This window comes from Ranitomeya variabilis, chromosome 2 (genome assembly GCF_051348905.1).
Source record: "Ranitomeya variabilis isolate aRanVar5 chromosome 2, aRanVar5.hap1, whole genome shotgun sequence".
In the NCBI taxonomy this organism is placed as follows: Eukaryota; Metazoa; Chordata; class Amphibia; order Anura; family Dendrobatidae; genus Ranitomeya; species Ranitomeya variabilis.
This window is the reverse complement of record NC_135233.1, coordinates 979,383,476-979,402,722: the sequence shown is the minus strand read 5'-3', so window position 1 is coordinate 979,402,722 and position 19,247 is coordinate 979,383,476. Positions and strand designations below refer to the sequence as shown.

General features: G+C 41.9%; 1 protein-coding gene across 5 annotated transcripts in view; it reads left to right on the top strand.

Annotated features, from left to right (window-relative positions):
- Positions 1–19,247, top strand: part of LOC143810079 (uncharacterized) — a 61,833-nt gene that overhangs the window by 12,637 nt on the left and 29,949 nt on the right. For 3 of the 5 annotated variants that reach the window (XM_077292968.1, XM_077292967.1, XM_077292969.1), the window contains exons 3-8: positions 1,461–1,499; positions 2,728–2,781; positions 7,388–7,534; positions 13,249–13,287; positions 13,805–13,858; positions 17,080–17,178. In XM_077292968.1, the coding sequence (XP_077149083.1) occupies positions 1,461–1,499; positions 2,728–2,781; positions 7,388–7,534; positions 13,249–13,287; positions 13,805–13,858; positions 17,080–17,178 (432 nt within the window). The remainder of the gene's footprint in view (positions 1–1,460; positions 1,500–2,727; positions 2,782–7,387; positions 7,535–13,248; positions 13,288–13,804; positions 13,859–17,079; positions 17,179–19,247) is intronic. The other 2 variants (XM_077292971.1, XM_077292970.1) reach the window with 2 other exon arrangements.

Here is a 19,247-nt window from a genome sequence, read left to right as displayed (position 1 = left end):
CAAGGACAACATCTGCATGGAGTTTGTATGTTCTCCCCGTGTTTGTGTGGGTTTACTCCGGGTTCTCCAGTTTCCTCCCATACTCCAAAGACATACTGATAGGGAATTTAGATTGTGAACCCCAATGGGGACAGCGATGATAATGTATGTAGAGCGCTGTGGAATATGTTGATGCTATATAAAAATAAAGATTATTATTATAAGGATTATTAATATTATATATAATTAATACATCGTGTATAGATTTCTATATTTGTATAAGAATGAAAAGAAAACTATATACCGTATATACTCGAGTATAAGCCGACCCCCCTAATTTTGCCACAAAAAACTGGGAAAACTTAATGACTCGAGTATAAGCCTAGGGTGGAAAATGCAGCAGCCACCGGTAAATGTCAAAAATAAAAATAGATACCAATAAAAGTAAAATTAATTGAGACATCAGTAGGTTAAGTGTTTTTGAATATCCATATTGAATCAGGAGCCCCATATAATGCTCCATACAGTTCATGATGACCCCATAAGATGCTCCATACAAAATACACCCTATACAATGCTGTACAAATGCTGATTATGGCCCCATAAGATGCTCCATGTAATGCTGATTATGACCCCATAAGATGCTCCATACAGTCATTTGCCCCATGTAATGCTGATTATGGCCCCATACAGTCATTTGCCCCATGTAATGCCCCATATAATGCTGATTATGGCCCCATAAGATGCTCCATACAGACATTTGCCCCTTACTGCTGTTGCAATAAAAAAAATAATAAATAAATCACATACTCAACTCTCGTCGCCCAGGCCCCTGGCACTTGCTATATTCACCTGCTCCCTGTTCCACCGCCGCCAGCCACCGCTACGTTCCCCGTCCACTGCACTGACTGTTCAGGCTGAGGGCAGCGCGCACTAATCGTGTCACCGCGCCCTCTGACCTGAGCGTCACTGCAGAGGATGCAGAAGACGCAGCGGTGGTGGAATGGGGAGCAGGTGAATATCGAGCACTGCTTATACTCATCTGCTCCTGGTGCGGTTCCTGCTTTGCTTTCCCGGGGCCGGCAGCTTCTTCCTGTAGTGAGCGGTCACATGGTACCGCTCATTACAGTAATGAATATGCGGCTCCACCCCTATGGGAGTGGAGTCCATATTCATTACTGTAATGAGCTGTACCATGTGACCGCTCACTACAGGAAGAAGCTTCCGGCGCCGGGAAAGCAAAGCAGGGACCGCGCCAGGAGCAGGTGAGTATGCTTAGACAGCTGCCACTCCACCTCTCCTGCCGACCCCTGGGTATGACTCGAGTATAAGCCGAGAGGGGCAATTTCAGCCTAAAAAAATGGGCTGAAATTCTCGGCTTATACTCGAGTATATACGGTAATATTATATCACTATTAATATTATACCAGTAATATAAATCATATAATGTCACATAAATGTCTCCTCTGTTTCTTCAACAGATTCAGGCGTAATGTCATGAATGCCGTCCCAGCATTCAGGTATTTATCTAGAATCTCCCATATTCCTCTGTTCTTACAATATGAGTCTTGTATATAAAGAGCAGCAGGAATAATCCTGGTGATACTTCTTATAGATGATATAAAGTCGTGGCCAAAAGTTTTGAGACCGACATAAATTTTGGTTTCACACAGTTTGGTGCTTCAGAGTTTAAGATCTTTTAGTCGGATGTTTCTATCATTACTGAAGTTCAGATATCAGCATTTCACATGTTTTTAAACTTTTATTAACAAATACATCAAGTTTATTAGTTAAAAAATAGTTGTCATTCCACAGCATTTGGCCCAGAAACTGATATCCAGCTGCCAGGGTTAATGGCAGTCTTGAAAAATAAGGGTCAACACTATAACTATTAAGTCTTCTGACTAAAATATTTAAACATAAGAGAAAGGTTGGTGTGGACTCTGCCTAGTTACGAGGTGCTGGAGGAATGGACCGTATAGGCCCTGTCATCAAAAGAATTCAAAATTCACCGCACACTCTTTCAATGCATTTCAGATAGAGTGTTCAATTTATTACAAAAACAGAAATTGGGAGCACAAGGCACAAAAAATAGGAAAAGTGATAAAAAAAATAAAGATGTTTCGACCCATCCAGGGTCTTAATCATAATATCACTGTAAAAACAAGAAAAAAGGTATATCAATACAACACAATAAAACTTTACAAGAAAATGCTACAAGATATCCCTTTAAGAAAATTATGAAATAACAATAGCCACATGATACCCAGTATATAAATGCTAAAATTTAAATCAATTAAAAGCACAAAAAAACAGGAAAACATTAAGTATTGTCATCAAGTCATAGTACTTTGGAAGTGGACAAGGAAATTTGGGTTAAGAAGGTTAAAGTAAATGACCTTTATCTGTAGTGTAGAAGATAGAAAGGGCACATACACGAGTATAGGAAGCCCTGAGGGACACTCATATACGTGCCCTTTTCTGTACAATTTTCTGAAAGGGATATCATGCATCATTTTCTTGTAAAGTTTTATTGTGTTGTATTTGTTTTTGTAATAGATTGAACACTTTATCTGAAACGCATTAAGAGCGTGTGCGGTGAATTTTTAATTCTTTTAAAAGATGTAAAAACACTGAAGAAGAAAACTTTGTGAGAACCAAAATTTGTGTCAGTCTCAAAACTTTTATCACAAACTCAATTATAGAAATCTGTGAATCAATCTTTGTAACTGGAGCTTTATTTTATAGACAAGACAGATTTCAAACCTGGGTCTCCTCGCTGCCAGATCTGGACACCATAATGTAAGTGTAAAAAATTAAAAGGTCCTACCGTCCACAACCACAGAACATTCCACAGAACATTCCGAACATTTCTCTGGTTATACCACATTGGGGAATATAGATAGTTCTAGGTCTTAACACAATTCTTAGCATCTCAGGCAAACCTGAAAACATGACTATGTATAAGCAAGGGAAAAGGAAGGGGAAATATTCAGCTCACCAGTGTGAAGCAGAAGTCCTTGTGTGCAAGCTTACACAGGAACAAAAGTCTGAACAAAACCTGTGACTCATTGTATGTCAATTGCATGTGTTCCAATGTTGGACTTTTAATTAGTGCACCCGTTTTTTGCCCCTTTATTTTCTTTTTCCTGATTCTAAATGTTGCCATTGTTGTGTGTTTAATTTTTTCTATATATGTTTTGTTGCTTTGACCATATACCATTATTAAAACCTGAACGGGTCGAAACGCGTTGGTCGTATCATGTACTCCACTAATTGCTGTATCACTATGAAACAAGGATTTTAATGGATTTGTCTAAATAAATTGAACTTTTATCCAAGTTTCATGCTGGGGATTTACTTCCTTTTTCCTTCTGAAAACATGACTACAAACCAGTAAGAATGTAATATAAAGTTATATTCAGTGGTGCACCGGTAATAGAAGCAGACCACGCAGCCGCTGTCAGGCCTGGTGCTAGTGCCACCACTGCGCACCCTCATTCCTCAATGCCGATACATTTGAAAGCGATGATGGAAGAGGAGCCGTTAGCTGACACTCCCTCCTCCATCATTATCCCTGTGCGTCTGACGTCTCAGCGCAGCGGGCGCGATGAAGTCACTACGTTGCACCTGTTGTGCCGACCAGCACCAAAGATCAGACCACATGCTGCAGAGACCTGAACAGTGGGGGAACAAGAAGAGGTGAGTATTTTTCTTTTTTTTTTAATTAATGAGTACATTATGGGGGCCATCATACTATTTGGAGGGCCACTTAGGAAACAATCATAATAATTAGAGGGCTACTTGGTGGGCCATCATGCTACTTGGAGGACTTCATGGGTCCATTAATTATTTGCAGGACTGTGTGGGGGGCAGTTATATTGTGTGTAGTGCTGTATGGGGGGCAGTTATACTGTGTATAGGGCTGTGTGGCGGCCATTATATAGTTTGGAGGTCTGTGTGGGGGGGCATTATATTATTTGGAGGGATGTGTGGGTTTGCCATTATACTGTTTGGAGGGCTAGTGGGGGAAATTATACAGTGTGGAGTGATTTCTATTCTATGTACACCCCTGGTTATATATAATATACATCCTGTAGAGGGACAGCAACATCTTCTACCACACGGCCTATAAGAACAGACTGAGCCTAATGGTAAACCAGTCCTGAGAGGAACACAGGTGTTCTGTGGATATAAATACGAGGGGCCACCAACACCAGCATCTATTTCAGCTGGATGGAGCACCTGAAGACACATTCAGCTGAAATGTATTAAGGCGCAGAGGGCCGCCATGTCCTTGCACTGCAATACACACTGCTGGCCAATCAGGGGTGGCATGAAAGTCACTTGCGACGCTGGCTGTCGCCCACACACCGAAGTCAGGAGCCGGCTATAGAAAAAGATGCCACACAAGGTGGGAGCTGGAAAAGGTGAGTAGAAGCGTTTATTTGTTTTTATATTTGTTGTAGAAGAGAACACTATACCGTGCTGGGGATCACATATTACTGGAAGGGGACAGGAATGGTGGATTATACCAGGATGGTGAACATTACTACTGGAAGGGTCCCAGGACATTATACCAGGATGGGGGACACATATTAGTGGAAGGGGCCAAGGATAGTGGTCATTATACTAGGATGAGATACATATATTACTGGAAGAGTGCCATGATGGGGGACATTATACCAGGATGGGGGACACATATTACTGGAAGAGTGCAAGGATGGACGGCATTATACCAATATGGGGACACATTACTGGAAGGGGCCAAGGATGGTGGATATTACACCAGGATAGGTGACATATATTACTGGAAGGGTCCCAGGATGGGGGACATTATACCAGGATGGGGGACACATATTACTGGAAGGGGCCAAGGATGGTGGTCATTATACTAGGATGAGATACATATATTACTGGAAGAGTGCCATGATGGACGGCATTATACCAAGATGGGGACACATATTACTGGAAGGGGCCAGGGATGGTAAATATTACACCAGGATAGGTGACATATATTACTGGAAGGGTCCCAGGATGGGGGACATTATACCAGGATGAGATACATATATTACTGGAAGAGTGCCAGGATGGACGGCTTTATAGCAGGATGGGGGACACATATTACTAGAAGGGGCCAAGGATGGTTGACATTTTACCAGGATTGGTACATATATTACTTGAAGGGTCCCAGGATAGGTGATGTTATACCAGACAGGAGTACAGGTTGAAGAACATTATACCTGAAAAGGGAAATATTATATCAGGATGGGTAACATATAGTACTAAAGGGGCCCAGGATGGGTCACATACAGCTCTGGCAAAAATTAAGAGACCACCACATCAAAATCCTGTCATGGGCGCCCAATCTCCAGACCTGAACCCCATTGGAAACCTCTGGAATGTAATCAAGAGGATGATGGATAGTCACAAGCCATCAAAAAAAGAAGAACTTCTTAAATTTTTGTGTCAGAAGCAGTCTGAAAGACTGGTGGAAAGCATGCCAAGACGCATGTAAGCTGTGATTAGAAATCATGGCTATTCCACAAAATATTGATTTCTGAACTCTTCCTGAGTTAAAACATTAGTATTGTTGTTTCTAAATAATTATGAACTTGTTTTCTTTGCATTATTTAAGGTCTGAAAGCACTGGGGGATTTTAATTTTGACTTTTTCTTTTTCAGAAAAAAAAAATACAAAATTTATTGCTTGGAAATTCAGAGACATATTGTCACAAGTTTATAGAATAAATGCACAATTTACATTTTACTCAAAAATATACCTATAAAGAGAAAAATCATACAAAATGAACATTTTGCAGTGGTCTCTTAAATTTTGCCAGAGCTGTATATTACTAGATGAGGATATTATACCAGGATGGGTGATATAAAACTGGAAGGAGTCCAGGATAGGGGGTATTATACCAGAATGGGGGCGTATATTACTGGAGAGGGTCCAGGATAAGGGGTGTAATAGCAGGAAGAGGGACATATAAAACTGGAGAGGGTCCAGGATGGAGGATGATATACCAGGTGTGGCCAAAAATAGGGAACATTATACCCGAAAAGGGAAACGTTATACAAGGAAGGGACCCAGGATCGAGACAATATACCAGGAGGGCAAACATTATTACTTTAAAGGGGCCAGGATAGGGAACATTATGCCAGGAAAAGGCCCAGGATGGAGGGCATTATACCTGGATCGGGCCCAAGATGAAGGACATTATTACAGGAAGGTGCCAGGATAGAGGACAGTTTACTTGGAAAATTAGCTAAATTATCTAGCAGTTTCTATGTACCCTACAATAGCAGTAAAAAAATATATAATTTGTCCGACATGAAACAAAGGTTTGTACAGCCACGTAAATGAAAAAAGAAAAAAAGATGGCTGGTCATTCCGGCTTTTTCAGGTCTGATTTATCGGGTTAATGACAGTTTTACATCAGACATCCCAGGCCATTAGTGATCACAATAAACTTCTCATCATGGAAAACCTCAATGTCAGGAGAAATATTTGTATAAATCTACATATGCCATGTTACATCGTACAGTGAGGAAGAAGAACCAGATGAGGATGCTGCAGAGGTCATGTATGTAGAGAGATTTAAAGAGATAATTGTATGGACATTCTATATTACACGTTATAGAAATGTAATTATGGAGGGAGTGATATATACAGCACCTTGCTACTTTGTGTTCACATAAAATCCCAATAAAATATATTTAGGTTTGAGGGTGTAACGTAAAAAAATGTGGAAAAGTTCACAGAGTATGGATACTTACCGTATATACCACGGCCTCACTTATACCCGGCTGCAGAAATAGTAGGTTTTGGTGGTACAAGTCATGACACATATCAGTGGTGTAGCATGAGAGGAGCCCAGGTGCAGTTGTTCTGGGCACCAAAGTCTGTGGGAGCAAAAATTTCCCCTTTCCCCTCATCATGCACAAGTATTCTGAAGTCTCAGAGATTTTGCTGTTATTGTAAAAAGGAGTTTTTAGTTTGCCTGAATCATGCTAAAGACAAGAAGACAACCTCTTCCCGCCTTCTGGAGAAACAGTAGATGATACATAGTCGTGTCTTATACACGTGTCCCATCGTACTGACCATACAAGTGCTGTGTATACTTGTGGTAAATGACGAGGCCTCGCCCCGCACCACCCCAGGATCCACATAGGAAATATGACCCTTACTGGAGATTTCATAACAAGGGAAAGTATCCGAAAGTATCTTTACTACCTAGACTGTTCACTATAATGTAAGTGTATAGAATGAGGAACGCAATATATTATGTCACATCAAAAATCCCCACTAGTGACCACAATAATCATCTGTCTGTGGATGAATCCATCGCCACGAGAAATATCTCTGGATTTCTGTATGTGATATATCTTTATATCTTTAATAGTGAGGAGGAAGAAGAGGAGGACAAAGAGGAGGAAGAAAAGGAGGACAGAGAGGAGGAAGAACAGGAGGACACAGAGGAGGAAGATCAGGAGGACACAGAGGAGGAAGAGCAGGAGGACAACCCACCAGACACTGATGACATGAGTGTGTAAGTGGAGAATTATAATGAGATGATTATACACAGACACTATCGATGATACATTATAAAGAGGATATAAAGTATGGCGGCACATGTCCCCGGCTGTAGATATAATATCTTCCGCCAGTTCTACCATGGAGCCACCGTCCTCTCTGTACTCCCCTGAGACATACACACGTGGTCAAAATTGATGGTACCCCTCGTTTAGTGACAGAAAAACCCACAATAGTCACAGAAATAACTTGAATCTGACAAAAGTAATAAAAATAAAAAATCTATGACAATGAACAAATGAAAGTCAGACATTGCTTTTCAACCATGCTTCCACAGAATTAAAAAATAAATAAAAATCATGAAATAGGCCTGGACAGAAATGATGGTACCCTTAACTTAATATTTAGTTACACAACCTTTTGAGGCAATCACTGCAATCACACGATTCCTGGAACTGTCAATGAGACTTCTGCGCCTCTCGACAGGTATTTTGACCCCCTCCTGAAGAGCAAACTGCTTCAGTTGTCTTGTGTTGAAGGGTGCCTTTTCCAGACGGCATGTTTCAGCTCTTTCCAAAGATGCTCAAATTCAATGTTTTCCTCTTAGCCATTCTTGGATGTTTTTAGCTGTGTGTCTTGGGTCATTATCCTGTTGCAAGACCCATGACCTGCGACTGAGACCTAACTATCTGACACTGGGCAGCACATTTAGAGATACAGGATTATATCAGCAAATTGATGAGTGGGGATAAGACTGGTGACAATTCCCTTTAAATCCATGTATTTACATGAGTGATGTGTCTTACGTCCTCTCTGTTCTCCCTTGGGAAGTATATACCGTATATACTCGAGTATTAGCTGATATTTTCAGCCCATTTCTTTAGGCTGAAAGTGCCCCTCTCGGCTTATGCTCGAGTCATTGTCCCAGAGGGTGGGAGGGGAAGCGGCGGCTGTCACATCATACTCACCTGCTCTTGGCGCGGTCCCTGCATCTCCGATGATCTCCGGGGACCGGCAGCTCTTCCTGTGTTCAGCGGTCACATGGTACCGCTCATTAAAGTAATGAATATGGACGTGATTCCACTCCCATGGGGGTGGAGCGCATATTCTTTACTTTAATGAGCGGCACAAGTGACCGCTGACCACCGGAACAAGCTGCCGGCGCCAAGACCATCTGTTAGTGAGAAGCAGGGAGCGGGCCGTGAGCAGGCTAGTATAACAGGGGAGGGTGAGCATTGTGATATTCACCTGTCCCCGTTCCACCGCCGAGTGCCGCCCCGTTTTCCGCATCCTCTGACTGTGACGTTCAGGTCAGAGGGCGCAATGACGTATTTAGTGTGCGCGCCATCCTCTGTCTGAACCGTCACTGCAGAGAGCTGGAAGACGGAGCAGCACCCGACGGTGGATCGGTGACAGGTGAATATCGCAAGTGCAGGGGGCCTGAGCGACAGCAACAGCATATGGGGCATATTACTCTATGGAGCATCTTATGGGGCTATAATCAACCTTCGTGCCGCATTATATGGGGCATGTGTTTATATGGAGCATCTTATGGTGCCATAATCAACCTTTATGCAGCATTGTATGGGGCAAATGTTTCTATTGAGCATCTTTTGGGGCCAGTATTAACCTTTGTGCAGCATTATATTGGGCATAATTTAATATATAAATCCACTGTATAGTATTTTATGTGCCTGGCATAATAGATCCACCCTTTATACTACATATGCCAGGTGTTATAGTTCCACTGCATAGAATTATACAGTGTGTGCCTGGCATGATATACATACTCTGTATATTGTGGTACATCAGCTCACTTTGCTGCACATAGAGGTAGACACAGGAACGCTGTCTCTTTAAATCTTCCACTGGTTTATTAAAGATACTGCATAAACCAGTGCAGTGTTAGCAAAGCAAAGACAACGTTTCTGTCCTAACAAGAAAACCAAAACATAACGTATGGCACAGTCCATGTTGCTGCGGGGATCCGCCTGCTCAGGAACAGACAGCAAAAGGTCAACTTTCCAGAGCATGAAAACACAGCAGTGGAGCTTGCATCTCCAGGACCACCCAACCCTGAATGTGCCAGAAGGCTGAGTATTTATCCTCTGAACCCCACCCACTCTACAGATATTCACTCAACCTAGCTCTAAACATGGCCAATTAACCCCTCTCAGCACTTAGTGTGCTGGAGCGTTTTCCTAGGTTCGTATCACTGAAGTTAATAACCGCAATGATACATATCTCCCCTTCAGTACTTTGCCAGTGACTTTGTCAAAATATATAGAGAGTATTATATGTGTCTGGTATTATAATCCACTCTATATATTACATGTGCCTGACATTATAGATTCACTCTATATATTACATGTGCCTGGCATTATAGATCCACTCTATATATTACATGTGCCTGGCATTATAGATCCACTCTATATATTACATGTGCCTGACATTATAGATCCACTCTATATATTACATGTGCCCGGCATTATAGATCCACTCTATATATTACATGTGCCCGGCATTATAGATCCACTCTATATATTACATGTGCCTGGCATTATAGATCCACTCTATATATTACATGTGCCCGGCATTATAGTTCCACTTTATAATATTATATATAACTAGCTGTACTACCCGGCTTCGCCCGGGTTAATGACTGCTGTTAGCAAAATAGAATGTGTTAACAAAAATTTATTCTGCACGCAAAAACCACAAAACAAATAGATAGAAATGTAATTATTAAAAGGCAAAAACTAAGCTAATAGAAGCATTTCACAACATATATTAGCTTTGTTATACGGAGAATGTCTTTGTTGCCTATATTAACCAATCAGAGCTCAGATTAATTAACTGTAGCAAAATAGAAGCTGAGCTGTGATTGGTTGCTATTGGCAGCCTGATAAATCCCCAGCCAACAGGAAGCCCACCCCCTGGCAGTATATATTAGCTCACACATACACATAATAGACAGGTCATGTGACTGACAGCTGCCGTATTTCCTATATGGTACATTTGTTGCTCTTGTAGTTTGTCAGCTTATTAAATCAGATTTTTATTTTTGAAGGACAATACCAGACTTCTGTGTGTTTTAGGGCGAGTTTCATGTGTCAAGTTGTGTGTGTTGAGTTGCGTGTGGCGACATGCATGTAGCGACTTTTGTGAGATGAGTTTTGTGTGGTGACATGCGTGTAGCAACATTTTGTGTGTCGAGTTGCATGTGACAGGTTAGTGTAGCAAGTTGTGTGCAGCAAGATTTGTGCATGGCGAGTTTTGCGCGTGGCGAGTTTTATGTGTGGTGCGTTTTGAGTATGTGCAAGTTTTGTGTGAGGCAACTTTAGCATGTGTTGCAACTTTTGTACATGTGGCAATTTTTCTGTGTGTGCAAGTTTTGCATGAGGTGAGTTTTCCATGAGGTGAGTTTTGCACGTGTGGCGAGTTTTGCGTGAGCCTAGTTTTGCATATGGCGAGTTTTGCGCGTGGCGAGTTTTGAGTGGTGACTTTTGTGTTTCAACTTTTATGTGGCGAGGTTGGTGTGTGTGTGGTGAAATGTGTGCTGAGGGTCGTATATGTGTTCAAGCATGTGGTAGTGTGTGGCACATTTTGTGTTTGTGTTCATATCCCCGTGTGTGGTGAGTATCCCATGTCGGGGCCCCACCTTAGCAACTGTACGGTATATACTCTTTGGCGCCATCGCTCTCACTCTTTAAGTCCCCCTTGTTTACATCTGGCAGCTGTCAATTTTCCTCCAACACTTTTCCCTTCACTTTTTCCCCATTATGTAGATAGGGGCAAAATTGTTTGGTGAATTGGAATGCGCGGGGTTAAAATTTCACCTCACAACATAGCCTATGACGCTCTCGGGGTCCAGACGTGTGACTGTGCAAAATTTTGTCGCTGTAGCTGCGACGGTGCAGATGCCAATCCCGAACATACACACATACATACATACACACATTCAGCTTTATATATTAGATATACCTGTATGTAATCTCCTGTATATAGTATATACCTGTGTGTCATCTCACCTATATATAGTATATATCTGTGTGTCATCTCCTCCTGTATATAGTATATACCTGTATGTCATCTCCTCCTATACATAGCATATACCTGTATGTCATCTCCTCCTGTATATACTATATACCTGTAGGTAATCTGCTCCTGTATATAGTATATACCTGTGTGTCACCTCCTCCTGTATATAGTATATACCTGTATGTCATCTCCTCCTGTATGTAGTATGTACCTGTATGTCATCTCCTCCTCTATATAGTATATACCTGTGTGTCATCTCTCCTGTATATAGTATATATCTGTGTGTCATCTCCTCCTGTATATAGTATATACCTGTGTGTCATCTCCCCTGTAAATAGTATATACCTGTGTGTCATCTCCTCCTGTATATAGTATATATCTGTATGTCATCTCCTCCTGTATTAGCCCTCGTTCACACGTTATTTGGTCAGTATTTTTACCACAGTATTTGTAAGCTAAATTGGCAGCCTGATAAATCCCCAGCCAACAGTAAGCCCACCCCCTGGCAGTATATATTAGCTCACACATACACATAATAGACTGGTCATGTGACTGACAGCTGCCGGATTCCTATATGGTACATTTGTTGCTCTTGTAGTTTGTCTGCTTATTAATCAGATTTTTATTTTTGAAGGATAATACCAGACTTGTGTGTGTTTTAGGGCGAGTTTCGTGTGTCAAGTTGTGTGTGTTGAGTTGCGTGTAGCGACATGCATGTAGCGACTTTTGTGAGATGAGTTTTGTGTGGCGACATGCGTGTAGCAACTTTTTGTGTGTCGAGTTGCATGTGACAGGTTAGTGTAGCAAGTTGTGTGCAGCAAGTTTTGCGCATGGCGAGTTTTGCGCGTGGCGAGTTTTATGTGTGGTGCCTTTTGAGTATGTGCAAGTTTTGTGTGAGGCAACTTTTGCATGTGTTGCAACTTTTGTGCATGTGGCAATTTTTCTGCGTGTGCAAGTTTTGCGTGTGGCGAGTTTTCCATGAGGTGAGTTTTGCACGTGTGGCGAGTTTTGCATGTGGAGAGTTTTGCGCGTGGCGAGTTTTGAACGGCGACTTTTGTGTTTCGACTTTTATGTGGCGAGGTTGGTGTATGTGTGGTGAAATGTGTGCTGAGGGTGATATATGTGTTCGAGCACGTGGTAGTGTGTGGCGCATTTTGTGTGTGTGTTCATATCCCCGTGGTGGTGTGGTGAATATCCCATGTCGGGGCCCCACCTTAGCAACTGTACAGTATATACTCTTTGGCGCCATCGCTCTCATTCTTTAAGTCCCCCTTGTTCACATCTGGCAGCTGTTAATTTGCCTCCAACACTTTTCCTTTCATTTTTTCCCCATTATGTAGATAGGGGCAAAATTGTTTGGTGAATTGGAACGCGCGGGGTTAAAATGTCGCCTCACAACATAGCCTATGACGCTCTCGGGGTCCAGACGTGTGACTGTGCAAAATTTTGTGGCTGTAGCTGCGACGGTTCAGATGCCAATCCCGGACATACACACACACATACATACATACATACATACACACATACACACATTCAGCTTTATATATTAGATTAATATATCGTGTATAGATTTCTATATGTGTATAAGACAGACAAGAAAACTATATAATATTATATCGCTTATTAATATTATATTAGTAGTATAAATAATATAATGTCACATAAATGTCTCCTCTGTTTCTTCAACAGATTCAGGCGTAATGTCATGAACGCCGTCCCAGCATTCAGGTATTTATCTAGAATCTCCCATATTCCTCTGTTCTTACTATATGAGTCTTGTATATAAAGAGCAGCAGGAACAATCCTGGTGATACTTCTTATAGATGATATAAAGATGTCGCCAAAATTTTTGAGACCGACACAAATTTTGGTTTCACACAGTTTGGTGCTTCAGAGTTTAAGATCTTTTAGTCGGATGTTTCTATCATTACTGAAGTACAATTATCAGCATTTCACACGTTTTTAAACTTTTATTAACAAATACATCAAGTTTTTTAGTCAAAAAAAGGTCGTCATTCCACAGCATTTGGCCCAGAAACTGATATCCAGCTGCAAGGGTTAAGGGCAGTCTTGAAAAATAAGGGTCAACACTATAAATACTGAGTCTTCTGACTAAAATATTTAAAAACACCGAAGAAGAAAACTTTGTGAGAACCAAAATTTGTGTCAGTCTCAAAACTTTTATCACAAACTCAATTACAGAAATTTGTGAATCAATCATTGTAACTGGAGCTTTATTTTATAGACAAGACAGATTTCCAACCTGGGTCTCCAAGCTGCCAGATCTGGACACCATAATGTAAGTGTAAAAAATTAAAAAGTGGATGATGGATAGTCACAAGCCACCAAACAAAAAAGAACTTCTTAAATTTTTGTGCCAGAAGCAGTGTGAAAGACTGGTGGAAAGCATGCCAAGACGCATGTAAGCTGTGATTAAAAATCATGGTTATTCCACAAAATATTGATTCCTGAACTCTTCCCAAGTTAAAACATTAGTATTCTTTCCAGGGCCGGACTGGGACTAAAATTCAGCCCTGGCATTTGAAGTCACACAGGCCCACTTGTCACATGGTGACTGTATAATACCTTTATACACTTGTAGGTTACCAGAAGTGAGGGGAGTGTAACACGACTATATAACATATAATCACAGCTGTATCCAGCATTACAGCTCAGTCCCATTTATTGCTTTTAGTTGAATTACCAAGAAAAGCCGCTACTTTACCTACATAACTGGATCTCGTAGATAATGAAGGGATTGAGACGACCAAAGGCTATGGAACCTCATTCTGATGCTCCATAAACTTTACCTACAGCCACTTTTGGTTCCGCTGCGCAGCACGAGACCCGGTGACTCTGAAGAGCGGTGACATCAGTAACGTCATCGCTCTTCAGATATTCCGGGTCTTGCGCTGAGCTCGGTGACTGTGAAGAGCGGTACTGTTACTACCGTCACCGCTCTTCATAGTCGCTGGGTCTCGCCAGGTCTGGCCTAGTAGTGGGGGGCTGATAGACACCTCTCCATTACTTACATCAGGGATTGATGGCAGCTGACATTACGCAGCTGACATCAAGTCTAAAAATCATTACACATACCAGAATTAAATGCTTTGGCGGCTGGGAAAAGCAGTAGAGTTAGCGCTATTCCCAGGCGCCGGGTGCTAACTACAACTGTCATCATCCTTGCCTCATCTCCCTGTGATACAGCATTTCTGCTGTATTTATATGCGCTGATCTCAGGCCACTAAACCAGTGTGATCGACAATACTGAAGTCGTTCGCTTGGTTCCCGGCCTCTTTACACCAACTGAGAAAGAATGAAGGGAACAGAACAATCACAATTAGATCAATCTGTCCCCATACAGTATCATGTTATCAGCAGCACAACTACAGTTTACACCAGCGATGTGCTGCTGAGAACAAGGATTTCAGTTCCCACATAAACAATCCAATCACTTGATGAATAGGCAGCATTTTGCTTGTTTAGTATAATGCACCCAATAGTCCTCCATATATTATAATGTGCACCTCAGTTCTCCATATAGTATAATACAGTCCTCAGTCCTCCATATGGTATAATACATTCCTCAGTCCTCCATATAGTAGAATATACTCCTCAGTCCTCCAAATAGTAGAATACACTCCTCAGTCCTCCATATAGTAAAATACACTCCTCAGTCCTCCATATATTAAAATACACTGCTCAGTCCTCCATATAGTTTAATACACTCCTCAGTCCTTCATATAGTATAATACACTCCTCATAGTCCTCCATATATTAAAATACACTGCAATTCCTCCATATAGTATAATACACTCCTCAGTCCTCAATATAGTATAATGTACTGCCACAGTCCTCCATATAGTATAATACACTCCTCAGTCCTCCAAATAGTATAATACATTCCTCATAGTGCTCCATATAGTATAATGCCCCTCCATTGTCATCCATGTAGGACAAGTCACTTCCCATAGTATAATGCAGCCCACAGTTCTTCATATAGTATAATGTATTCCCCATAGTCCTCGATACAGTATAATGCAGCCAACATATAGTATAATGATGCCACCCAAGAGTATAATGCAGCCACCCCACAGAATATATTGTAGCCCCCTGAGTATAATGGAACCCCCCAGAAAATATAATGCAGCCCCATCATATAGTATAATGCAGCCCCTGCATATATAATATATGGTAGCCCCCTCAGAGCATAATGCAGCCCCGCCATACAATATAATGTAACCTCTCCATAGAATACAATGCAGCCCTCCTCATATAGTATAATGCAGCTCCCCATAGAATATAATGTAGCCTCCTCATAGAGTATGATGCAATCACCCCTCATAGAATATAATACAGCCCCCCATAGAATATAATGTAGCCCCCAGAGATTGTAATACAGCCCCCATAGAATTCAGCACCCAATAGAATGTAATACAACCCCCATATAATATAATACAGCCCACCTCCCCATAGAATATAATACAGCCACCCATAGAATATAATGTAAACCCCAGAGAATGTAATACAGCCCTCCCCATAGAATGTAATACAGCCCCCCCATAGAATGTAAGACACACCCCATAGAATGTAAGAAAACTCCCCATAGAATGTAAGAAAACTCCCCATAGAATGTAAGACAGCACAGCTCCCATTGAATATAATACAGCACAGCCCCCCATAGAATATAACATAGCACAGCCCCCATAGAATGTAATACAGCCCTTCCCCATAGAATGTAATGCAGCCATCCCCCAGAGAATGTAATGCAGCCAGCCCAATAGAATGTAATGCAGCCAGCCCAATAGAATGAAATGCAGCCAGCCCCCATAGATTGTAATGCAGCCAGCCCCCATAGAATGTAATGCAGCACAGCCCCCATAGAATGTAATGCAGCACAGCCCCCATGGAATGTAATACAGCACAGCCCCCATGGAATGTAATACAGCACAGCCCCCATAGAATGTAATGTAGCCAGCCCCCATACAATGTAATACAGCACAGCCCCTATAGAATGTTATGTAGCCAGCCCCCATAGAATGTAATACAGCACAGCCCGCATAGAATCTAATACAGCACAGATTTTGCTGGTATTGTAAAAAGAAGTTTTTAGTTTGCCTGAAAAATGCTAAAGACAACAAGACAACCTCTTCCCGCCTTCTGCAGAAATAGTAGATGATACATAGTCGTGTCTTATACACGTGTCCCGTCGTACTGACCGTACAAGTGCTGTGTATACTTGTGGTAAACGACGAGGCCTCGCCCCGCACCACCCCAGGATCCACATAGGAAATATGACCCTTACTGGAGATTTCATAACAAGGGAAAGTATCCGAAAGTATCTTCACCACCTAGACTGTTCACTATAATGTAAGTGTATAGAATGAGCTACGCAATATATTATGTCACATCAAAAATCCCCACTAGTGACCACAATAATCATCTGTCTGTGGATGAATCTATCGCCACGAGAAATATCTCTGGATTTCTGTATGTGATATATCTTTATATCTTTAATAGTGAGGAGGAAGAAGAGGAGGACAGAGAGGAGGAAGAACAGGAGGACACAGAGGAGGAAGATCAGGAGGACAACCCACCAGACACTGACGATATGAGTGTGTAAGTGGAGAGATATAATGAGATGATTATACACAGACACTATCGATGATACATTACAGAGAGGATATAAAGTATGGTGGCACATGTACCCGGCTGTAGATATAATATCTTCTGTCAGTTCTACCATGGAGCCACCGTCCTCTCTGTACTCCCCTGAGACATACACACGTGGTCAAAATTGTTGGTACCCCTCATTTAGTGACAGAAAAACCCACAACAGTCACAGAAATAACTTGAATCTGACAAAAGTAAAAAAAAACTATGACAATGAACAAATGAAAGTCAGGCATTGCTTTTCAACCATGCTTCCACAGAATTAAAAAAAAATAAATAAAAATCATGAAATAGGCCTGGACAGAAATGATGGTACCCTTCACTTAATATTTTGTTGCACAACCTTTTGAGTTAATCACTGCAATCACACGATTCCTAGAACTCTCGACAGGTATTTTGACCCCCTCCTGAAGAGCAAACTGCTCCAGTTGTCTTGTGTTGAAGGGTGCCTTTTCCAGACGGCATGTTTCAGCTCTTTCCAAAGATGCTCAAATTCAATGTTTTCCTCTTAGCCATTCTTGGATGTTTTTAGCTGTGTGTTTTGGGTCATTATCCTGTTGCAAGACCCATGACCTGCGACTGAGACCAAGCTGTCTGACACTGGGCAGCACATTTAGAGATACAGGATTATATCAGCAAATTGATGAGTGGGGATAAGACTGGTGACAAATTCCCTTTAAATCCATGTATTTACATGAGTGATGTGTCTTACGTCCTCTCTGTTCTCCCTTGGGAAGTATATACCGTATATACTCGAGTATAAGCCAATATTTTCAGCCCATTTCTTTAGGCTGAAAGTGCCCCTCTTGGCTTATACTTGAATCATTGTCCCAGAGGGTGGGAGGGGGAGCGGCAGCTGTCACATCATACTCACCTGCTCCTGGCGCGGTCCCTGCATCTCCGGTGGTCGCCAGGCTCAGGCAGCTCTTCCTGTGTTTAGCGGTCACATGGTACCGCTCATTAAAGTAATGAATATGGACGTGACTCCACTCCCATAAGGGTGGAGAACATATTCTTTACTTTAATGATAGGTACCAGTGACCGCTGAACACCGGAACAAGCTGCCGGCGCCAAGACCATCTGTTATTGAGAAGCAGGGACCGGGCCGAAAGTAGGCTAGTATAACAGGGGAGGGTGAGCATTGCGATATTCACCTGTCCACTTTCCACAGCCGGGTGCCGCTCCGTTTTCCGCATCCTTTTACTGTGACGTTAAGGTCAGAGGGCGCGATGACGTATTTAGTGTGCGCGCCATCCTCTGCCTGAACAGTCACTGCAGAGAGCCGGAAGATAGAACAGCACCCGGCGGTGGATCGGTGACAGGTGAATATCGCAAGTGTCGGGGGCCTGAGCGACAGCAACAGCATATGGGGTATATTACTCTATAGAGCATCTTATGGGGCCATAATCAACCTTCATGCCGCATTATATGGGACACGTGGTTCTATGGAGCATCTTATGGAGCCAAAATCAACCTTTATGCTGCATTATATGGGGCACGTGTTTCAATGGAGCATCTTATGGGGCCATAATCAACCTTTATAACGCATTATATGGGGCAAATGTTTATATGGAGCATCTTATGGGGCCATAGTCAACCTTTATGCAGCATTGTATGGGGCAAATGTTAATATGGAGCATCTTATGGGGCCAGTATTAGCCTTTGTGCAGCATTATATTGGGCATAATTTAATATATAAATCCACTGTATAGTGATTTATGTGCCTGGCATAATAGATCCACCCTTTATACTACATGTGCCAGGTGTTATAGTTCCACTGCATAGAATTATACAATATGTGCCTGGCATTATATATATACTCTATATATTGTGGTACATCAGCTCACTTTGCTGCACATAGAGGTAGACACAGGAACGCTGTCTCTTTAAATCTTCCACTGGTTTATTAAAGATACTGCATAAACCAGTGCAGTGTTAGCAAAACAAAGACGACGTTTCTGTCCTAACGAGAAAACCAAAACATAACGTATGGCACAGTCTATGTTGCTGCGGGG